Raw genomic sequence first — 9,704 nt, forward strand, 5'->3', positions numbered from 1 at the left:
CGCCCACCGCTTCAATTTCATCACCATAAGGAGCCCGATGGAAGATCGGTTTCTCCCCATTCGAGAATTCCGAATGCGGCCAAACGGATCCGTGTCACAGATCTCGCTTATATACAAGGTGTCCCGATAAATTTCAACCAACATTTTCCTTCCAAAAAAAAAATATTACAACTTTGTTAATAACAAACAAAACTATCGAACGACGGTAGTGTTGGCTATGAGCTGCAATCGAGCACGAACAAGTGCAAGCAACGAAAAACAATACTTTCAATATACTTTCTCCTCTTGAGATGTGTTGCTTCCACTTGTGTATCTTTCTCGCCTTTTCCAATGTTTTTTTTTTTTTTTTTTTTTTTCGAGTCGATACAAAACCCGTGAACGAAAATTGTTGCAACGTTTCTGGGACACCCTGTGCACAATGTACGTACGAACGTTCTCGGCCGAGGGATCGGATTAGAAATTCGATCGAGATTCGAATCGCGTTCGAAAATCGAATCCGTAATCGCGTTGCATCGTTGGATGATGGAGAGAGGGAGGTGGAGGGCCTGCTCAAAGCGTCACGTCTTTGAGAGGATTCCAGGATTGCTACGTACGCTCTATCTTTACGCGAGGATCCTGTGTGCCGTGATCCCCGCCTCTTTGTACCGGATACGGAAATTATGGGCGGAAATTCGGCGAGTTTGCGGAACGTGGCAAGTGGGGGAGGGGAGGAGGCTCAAAGGTTCCGTGATTAATCGCGTTATGGGGGTTTGTGGGTCAGCCGTTCATCATGGCCAATCTTGTTTCCGGTTAAACTCCTTCAACAGGAGCCGATTCTTATTTACTTTCTTATTTATTACTTTTGAATTTACTGTATTTTATATTTCAAAATTTATATATAGATTGTGAAGCTTATCTAAAATTGAGGTCAACTCAATTTTGGAGAACCTTCCTTCCCATATTTCCTAAAATTTTACAATCTTTAATCCAAATTCGAAACCAAGTCTGATCTACATTAAGACTCCCCTCCCCCTCTCCAAAAAAAACCTAAAATAAATTGCCACGCAAGTTTGTGCACAACCTTGAAAAGTTTCATCAAAGAAATCGGCAATATAGGGGAGAGATGAAAAAGAAAGGATGCTCGAATCCAAAAGTAATTGGCACGCGCGTGGCTGACGAGGACGCAGCGTGACAAAAAAAAAAAAAAAAGAAGACACGAATATTCGGCTTAAGTACGACAGAGGGGGGGGGGTGAGAAAGAAACGATTCGAGGGAGGAACGACGGATATGAATTTCTGGAAAGGTTTGCTCAAGCAAATTGCGAAATGTAGCCCGTACCACCACAGAGGGGTACGAGAGAGGCAGGGAGGGGGAGGGGAGGGGGGGGATTGAACCCCTAAATTGCGAGGCTTTTCGTCTTCGTTTCTATCTCCTGTCGGATGACGCGCAATCCTCGGTTGACGCTCGAAAAACGAATTTTCGACAGTGATGTAACGCCGTCTGGATTTCGCCATCTTTTCCTTCCACACGATCGATCAAAAAGTGAATTGTTACTTGTTAACGAATTTTAAAAAAACAGCGATACGATACATATATCGATCTTGTTAACGTATTGAACGTAGTATCAGAAAAAAAAAAGAGAGAATATCCAGTAAAATATCGATTTTTCATATGTAAAATTCAAAACGAAGGGATTGCAACACCTGCGTTGAATATGTATACAAAAAAAAAAAAAAAAAAAAAAAAAAGGAAGGTGAATTCTTGAAAAAGTCATCCGTCGTAGGATGAATTGATACTATCTATTACACTCTCCTAACCTCAAAACAAAATAAATTGCTCGACTAATTGTTAATCAATAACGATAATCCAATTATGTACAAGTGTACATAACCTCAAATTACAATTCGCATATATATGAGAGAATATTACAATCTACATATATAATTTTATCAACTGGAAAATTCGGAGTTAAAATCTTTGATAACAATTTAAAGAATTCAAATTTCGACAATTCGATGATCGTTCAAAGGGTTTTTACCGTTTCGATTTTAGGGAGGGGGAGGGAGGGATGCGTCGAAACTGCGACGGGGAAGAACTCGTCATTAACGCAACTACGCGTTTCGAGAGCCCGTAATTAACACGATCCCGATTGCTGCCCGCTCAATCTCCCGTAAAGTGCACTCTACCCGCGCGTGATACCCGACCACTCGTCGAAATCGTTTCATTCCGTGATTATTATCGAGGAACGAGCGTATTAATTAAAGCCGCTCGATTTGATCACAGGCGTAAACTTTCTACGAATAATAATTCAATTTACCGAAATGTTCATCGTTGCTCGTCCAATTTACCATTTTTTATCGTCCTAAGGCAAAAGATTTCAAAAGATTTACGTGCAATTTCACTTTTGCGCGTACACAATATTTCGATACTTTTCAACGATGCGATTTCATGGATGGAACATATTGTTTCGAAATATTTATAAACACTTGTCTTCGAATTCATATAGCCATTGGATTTAAAATCCATTTCATTTCAACCTTCGAACCATTTCATTTATTCCTTCATTGCGATCGTAATATTTTTGCGGGATAATCAGAAATTTTCTTTCGTAATTTAAAACGAAATTATCCGTTCTTCTCTTGCGAGAAGTTTTAAGACGCGGTGGACACGAACGAAATGCGAAAGATTAGAAGGAAAATTCCAGGGCAGAATCGTTCAAGAGGATGGCAAAATCTCGTTAGTCTCGTCTCGTGGAAGACATAGCATTCTTGTCACATTTTTCGATCGCGCACAGAATTCGGAATGGAATGATATTTCGGAGGTTTCACGATACTCGAAACGCGCCGATAACCGAAATCAGAAACGATCTTCGAGGTCTGCTCACGACTAACCACCATTATTTTAAATATTACTCCCGGGTTATATCGTTAAAATTAGTCCACTAGTTTATGTATTATATTATTATTATTTCTTTTTTTTTTTCGAAATGAAATTTAAAAGTCTAATTCGCGGTTGAACGATCCATTTCGTTTACCTCTACTTGACTGAACCGTTGTTTCGTCACCGAATTATCGTCCACAATTGGACGCAATTGTAGCTCAACTAAGACTTCCGGTTTCCGATCGGAATTAATTCGAATTATCTGTTTGAACGTTTAATTCGCTGGAATGTTTCGCTCGATTTGCAGAATCGATGATTTGTAGGTGAGATACTGAGTGGTCAGTCACAGAAGATTTCGTACACGAGTTAAATTGATAAATAGAGTATAATGGATTTTACATATGGAGCATTTATTTTTTAATGGAATTAAATCATTCGAAGGAGTGAAAACAATCAAATTTTCTTTCTTTTTTTTTTTTTTTTTTTTTCAAATGACACGAGATGGAACAACGTTTTAAACTATAAAATATTCAGAGTTTTAATGCTCTGTTACCTTGTTGTAAAAAAAGTATTTTCAGATAAAGTTATACGCATATAATATGAAAAAAATGATAAAAATTTGAAGCTCGATTTCACGCATTTAAAGAGAATTTCCATCGAAAGATAAATTGTTCCATGTATAATCGATCATTATAGAAATTTTTATCGAAATCTGATTTTTCAAGATATTCATTATAAATGAATTTTATTATAAAATATGGAGATTTTTGCGATTGATTGTTAATTTTAATTGAATTATGAACTTTTGTAAAGGATTTTGATTTTCTTTTTTCTATACATTCTTGACTGATTGCATGTATGTTTCGCTATAAAAATCGAGATAATCGGATTTTTCAAAGGATCGAAAAATATCAGAATTCCATCAGGGACGGGGTTGAAAAACCTTATAAATTGTCAGAGGGACGTGCGTGGGTTGCAATCGATGTTCATCGATGGAAGAGTGAAAAATAGAATACAGGCTGTTGTCCCAGTTTAATCGACACACGCAATTATCTCTCGTACGACACGTCGTGTTTGAAATATTGATAGAAAATAATAAAAGAAAATAAAAAATCGAGAAACGTTTAAATGAAATGTGAATGGTACCTCTTTTCACGGAAATTAAAATTTTATATTGAACGATCGTAATATAATTTTTGATTAACTATAAATACAACTATATCGACCTATTTATTCGATATCCTATTTGGAATTTTGAATTTATTTTATTTTTCATATCCCAAATATTTGAGATCAAATATCTAAATGTTGGATTTAGATTTATCTATATCTTTATTTGGGATAATAATTTATCTATATTTAAATATTTAAATATAATAGTTATTCAATAACCTATTTAATAATCTATGATTCCATTTAAGCATTATGAATGTTATATAACTATTATATTTAATTATTAGAATATTTGAATTCATAATATGTATATTTTAAAACAGATCATATATAGATTCATTTGGCGAAGCTATGTGTCTTTGAAATAATTATTTGAAGCATATATACCGTCTGAAATAATAGATTTATATATTTGGATTTATTTAATATCTCTTATTTAATATCTCTACTTGACATTCTAAATACGAATGTGCAATAACTTATGCATCATAATTTTAGACTAATTCCAAATCAAAAAAAGATAAATCCATTATTTACAAAGACGAAATTTATATCCTTCTTTATATATACACATCTAAAAATACATACAACAAAATTTCGAAAATTTTCACTTTTCCTCGACCAATATTCCGGCGATATTAAATTATCTCAAAGACGAATCTCGTTCGAATCCAAAGACCGGAAGAAGTTCACGAATTCGTGGGGACTTGCGAACTTTCCGGTCGGGGAGTTTAGAAGCCCGAGACAAACTGCTAAATTATTTTCGATTCAATGGCTCGGAGAGGGAAGAAGAAGTAAAGACCGAGGGAGATAGAAGAAAGAAAAAGAGAGATAAAGAAAAAAAGAGAGAATTCCTTGTTACAGGGGTCGTCCATTAAATCGGCAAAGTCCGCAGACTCCCTGGAGAGAACGAAGAAAGAAAAGTTCCTCCGGCTAATGACGCGGCACTTTTAAAACGACCGGACTTACGCGCGCTGTCCCTGAATCATTCTGACCAGCATAAATATTCGCGAACCGTAAGCACGGGGATTAATTGAAAGACCGACTTCTCTTGGGATAATTACACTTTCCGAATTTCATGGCATAACAAGTTGTTATCTCTTATTCTTTAATGAAAACAAAGAAATTTCTTGAAGTTAACTTGTATGAAAGAGCTTTCGCGAAAAGTTTTCGCAAACTTTCCTAAAAACATGCGAATCGCGCGATAAAATCAACATATTTTTTACTTTTTCCTATTACAGTGTCCAATTAACTGTCGCATTGTTCGGTAGCTTAATTTTCTCAATATTTATTCAATATTTTGTTTAGAAATAAACAACAAATATCACTTCTTAAAATATCGTGAACGAATCTGTGAACCGTATTTTTTAAAACGTATACTCAATAACGAATATTGTTTGCAAACATGTTCGTTGAGCAGTTCATTGCACACTGTTTACCATTCGCAAGTGTCCACACTATTGGCAAACTTATTGCGAACTATTGTGTGTATTGTATACAAACGAAAAATAGTGTGGACTTAACCTAACAAATATCATCGTCGATCGCTGGACAAGAACAATCCATGCAAAAGTAACTTACCAATCATCATCAGATTCTGTTGTCAGAAACTGTGGATGCAAACAGGAATACGTAACTTTCTTTTCATTCTTATCGTTATATTATACACTTATAAAACTGTTAACACGACTTGTACGCACTATGTAAGAATTAATATTATTTCGGCGTCAAGAATAGATGAACCACATAATTTTAGCATTTTATACAATACAAGTAACGCCAACGTCAACGCCAACGCCACCAACTGTTCTTAGCAAAAACTAATCTGTCTATTATTCCCTATCATACTAACTCCCTCTAGTATTCTCTACATATAACTCAATCCTCTATAGTCTGCTCTCTACTATGTCGTATCGTATACCTATAGTCTCCGTTTCTAATAATGCTGTTCGTCACTTACTTGAAAATCGAACTTCTCGAATTCCTGCTGCGTGTCGATATCCACGTTTCTAGGCACAATGATGGGACAGGTATCTAACGAGACCTTGGCGTCTGGTGATTCCACGTAATCCGGCGTGATGGAGGTAAGACCTCTGTCGTATCTGAGCTCTTCGTTCAAAATTCCTGCAGATGGGCCCGTGGATGGCGCCTGTGCCTGATTCACGTAGTACAAGCATAGCAACAAAGTGAGAAGGACCGCGCAGACGACGAAAACGCGGCTTGAACCGCGTCGAAGGATCTTGTACATGGTACGAAAGTTGGATTCGCTTCGGGGCAGGCGTTCCTCGATTTCGATTCACCTGGTGCCGCGATATTGGCTCGATCCCGTGTCGGTTATGCTCGACAATCGCTCCCCGACTTTGCCGCTGTCGCCTGTCGACTTCATGAGATACTTTGGCGCCGACACGATCTGAAAGAAGAAAAGTTAAACGAAATTAATAGATTTTGGATGTAAAGTGCATAAAATATGTTAAAATATACGATCTTGTGGACATATGTTTAACGACTTAAAGTTTAAAATCATCAACTTTTCTTTCGAAAAATATACGAATCTAAAAGTTAGGTTAGAATTTTACCTCGAAACATTCTTTTGTGAAAAATTTATCGATGTAAGTAAAGAAATGAAATTACAGAGTTTCGAATTGAAAAAGGAAAAAAAAAAAAAGGATTTTAAAAATTGTCGAATTCTCAAATTTCAGAAATAGACGATTTATCGGATACGGTCGTTCCGATATATTATTACGAGGAATATCGAGATTCGAAAAGCGAGATCGAATAGTATCGAATAAAAGAAGAGGACGAGAGGTAAAGTAAATAGCTTCGACTATGAATTATGAGGGCATATACAAAGACAAAGGGAAAGGGGTACTACAGGGTTGATTAAACGTCCGCGAAAATTATGACTGACTGTTCTGATTGTCCGCGAAATTGGCCGGTTCGTACGATCGATACCTATGCGTTCTCACTTTTATGACGAAATATTGAATTCGAACTTTTGAATTCGCGAAATCGTGTTCGATAAATTGAATTTATTTATACTATATTTTATTTTATTATAATTATTAATGTACAAATTTAAATATCAATAAAATTTATCATATTAAATTAATTAATTTAAGGAATTAAATTATATTTTTTTTATATTTATTCAGATACACATTTGTAATAACTTTTTTTATATTATTATTATTAGACTAAAACTTATTCCTTAATAATAAATAAATAATTTTTTCGAAATCTGCTGTCTCTCTTTCCATTCTTTTTAAGGTTAAGTGATCTAGGGTAATAATCTTAAGTAACTAGGATTCTAGAGAAAGTGATTTGTAACGAAATCGCGAATTATTTGAGGGCATCAATAATCTTTCACACGATTTTTAACATTTATTTATGTTAATAATTACATTTTCATACATTATAGATAAAATCTTATTAATTTTTACAATTTTTCTTATAGTAAAAAATACAAGTTATTCAAATTTTGCAAAAAATAAATTAGAAAATGTTAATATTACAATCATTTATGTTTCTAGGCACGATATTAAAAAGAGTAAATCGTTCAAATAACCAGAATCATTAGAAAAGTTCGAAGGATGAAAATTATTGGGGATTGAGAAGGATTGGAGAAGTCGTAAAAATTTTAAGAACACGTGTATCTAAATTGAAATGAGCGAGAAGAAATGAGGACGAGGAAGGAACGATCCAATTCCGATGAGAACAATAAATACGACCTGGTGAACCAGAGACACGGTTTCCCAGAAACCTTCTGTCTCTCGACGTAAGGTCGGTTCGCACGCGATAATCGATCGTACCTGTCACCACCGACCCTGGCTGAAGAACGAGCCGCGATTTACACATTGAAAACTCGAATATCGATTTACTTTTCGTTTGAATTATATTGAAATTACAATCGTTAGAAGATAATGACGATAAATAAATTCGCGATCCAATTTCTTCTCATATTTATGTACATCTATTTTCTTTATAAATCTAATAATTATTTAACAACAAACGAATACAATATGTATTAAAAAATAATCAGACTCTGTATTAAATTGATGATAATTTTGTACGTTTCTTTTAATTCCAATAATTTGTTTATATATTTACACATACATCATTTTTAAATAATTTTTTCGTAAATCTAATATTTTTAATAATATCGTCAATATTATCTTCCATTGTAATTTCAATCCAACTCGAAATTAATACAAATCCAGGAAGCCAAACGTTTTTATTAAAACTCAAATTTAATCCAAGGATTTGAATAAACGTAACCAAATATTTTTCTTAAATTATCCCCAATATTAATCAAACGAGTTTTATTATTATAAAACAAAATTGTACGAACATCATGACCAATAAACTCGCCAAATATTGCACAATCCAAACGTTGAACGTTTCGCGTCACGAAAAAATCATTTAAAAAAAAGAAAAAAACAATCACCACTACATACCCTCATAAAAAAAAAATAAAAAAGCAAAGATCTTACCTTGCCTTCAACGATCCTCTCGCTCTCCCGTGACGAATCAACGGGCGATCTTCGATCCTTTCCTGTTGGAGGGGCGCGAGCGTGATGGCGAGAGGGGAAACGGGGGCGACGAGTGGCCAAACCCTTTTGTCCAACGAGCAGACGTGTCGAGGGTGCTCTCTCTATCGCGATTCACTCGATACGGTTGGAACCGTGGCGAGGCCCCTTTCCAGCTTGCGAGGAAAGGATCGGTTTTCTTGATTCTTCGATTTCGAATCCTGGATTTTGCCCTTTTTTTCTCGAGCTTGGTTTCTAGAATTCGAGGAGCAGGGAGTTGTTAATTCAAAAAATTATTCTTTTTTTTTTTTTTTGTGGAAAAATTAGGGAAAATAAGAGAACAATGCGAAACGAGAGAGAGAGAGAGAGAAAGAGAAAAGAAATTTATAGATGTAATTTTGTAAGAGAATTTATGGGATATTGGGGCGAGAAATGTTTTATTCGAGGATCAATTTATTTTTGGATATAATTTCGCGAGAAGATTAATGGATATTTAACCTTAACGTTTTGTCAATGCCTGTTGTTCGTAGCTACAAATTTTGGTGGATATTACTTCACACCTACGAGAAAAGTTGGCCGCTTATACACAGTGTACGCCGTTTGATTAATGCGTAAAATCTAGGAAGCGGTCGTATTTTAATAACAAATTGAATTATAACGTAACCACCTCTCATCGTTCGCGTTTCGCGAAAAAAATTTCACGAAAATTAATAAATACCTGCAATTTCGTGTGCGTGTGTGTATACGTATATAATATATGAACCAGTGTTAATTTCAATTTATAAATGAAAAAAATATAGTGTAATTTTATAACCCGCATATTCAACAAACAAAACGGAAGAAAATTGCCCCCGCGCGAAATTGAACGAATCAATCTCTTTCGCCCCAAATTCCTCCGTTCCTAAATCCGCATTATCCGTTCCAACGCGGGCGAACCTCGCGTTTAATTTTAACAATCGGCATAACCTCGCTTTTAACGTTCAATTTTCATCGAACCTGACACCCCCTTTTTCTCATCCGAGAGCGAGACAGAGAGAGAGAGAGAGAGAGAGAGAGAGAGAGAGAGAGAGAGAGAACGAGAGCGAGAGAGAACGAGAGAGAGAGCGAGAGCGAGAGAGAACGAGAGAGAGAGAGAGAGAGAGAGAG

The 9,704-nt window shown here is 35.5% G+C and overlaps 1 protein-coding gene and 1 long non-coding RNA gene across 4 annotated transcripts in view; one reads left to right on the plus strand and one right to left on the minus strand.

Annotated features, from left to right (window-relative positions):
• The window catches only part of LOC102679605 (alpha-mannosidase 2), a 78,773-nt gene extending 69,978 nt beyond the window's left edge, over nucleotides 1–8,795 (minus strand). The window contains exons 1-2 of one of the 2 annotated variants that reach the window (XM_006607502.2): nucleotides 8,523–8,795; nucleotides 5,993–6,442 (exon numbers count right to left, since the gene is read on the minus strand). In XM_006607502.2, the coding sequence (XP_006607565.1) occupies nucleotides 5,993–6,280 (288 nt within the window). In that variant the 5' untranslated portion in view covers nucleotides 6,281–6,442; nucleotides 8,523–8,795. Of the gene's footprint in view, nucleotides 1–5,613; nucleotides 5,700–5,992; nucleotides 6,443–8,522 lie in introns of those variants that run through there. The other variant, XM_006607504.2, reaches the window with a different exon arrangement.
• LOC102679435 lies at nucleotides 6,134–8,324 on the plus strand. 2 transcript variants are annotated; one of them, XR_420558.1, is made up of 3 exons: nucleotides 6,134–6,488; nucleotides 6,732–6,837; nucleotides 7,563–8,324. It is a non-coding gene; the product is annotated as an uncharacterized LOC102679435 (long non-coding RNA). The 2 variants fall into 2 exon arrangements; XR_004149837.1 differs by having other exon boundaries at nucleotides 6,228–6,641; nucleotides 7,563–7,697.
• Nucleotides 8,796–9,704: the final 909 nt, after the last annotated feature.

This window comes from Apis dorsata, unplaced genomic scaffold (assembly GCF_000469605.1).
Source record: "Apis dorsata unplaced genomic scaffold, Apis dorsata 1.3 scaffold_5, whole genome shotgun sequence".
Classification (NCBI taxonomy): Eukaryota; Metazoa; Arthropoda; class Insecta; order Hymenoptera; family Apidae; genus Apis; species Apis dorsata.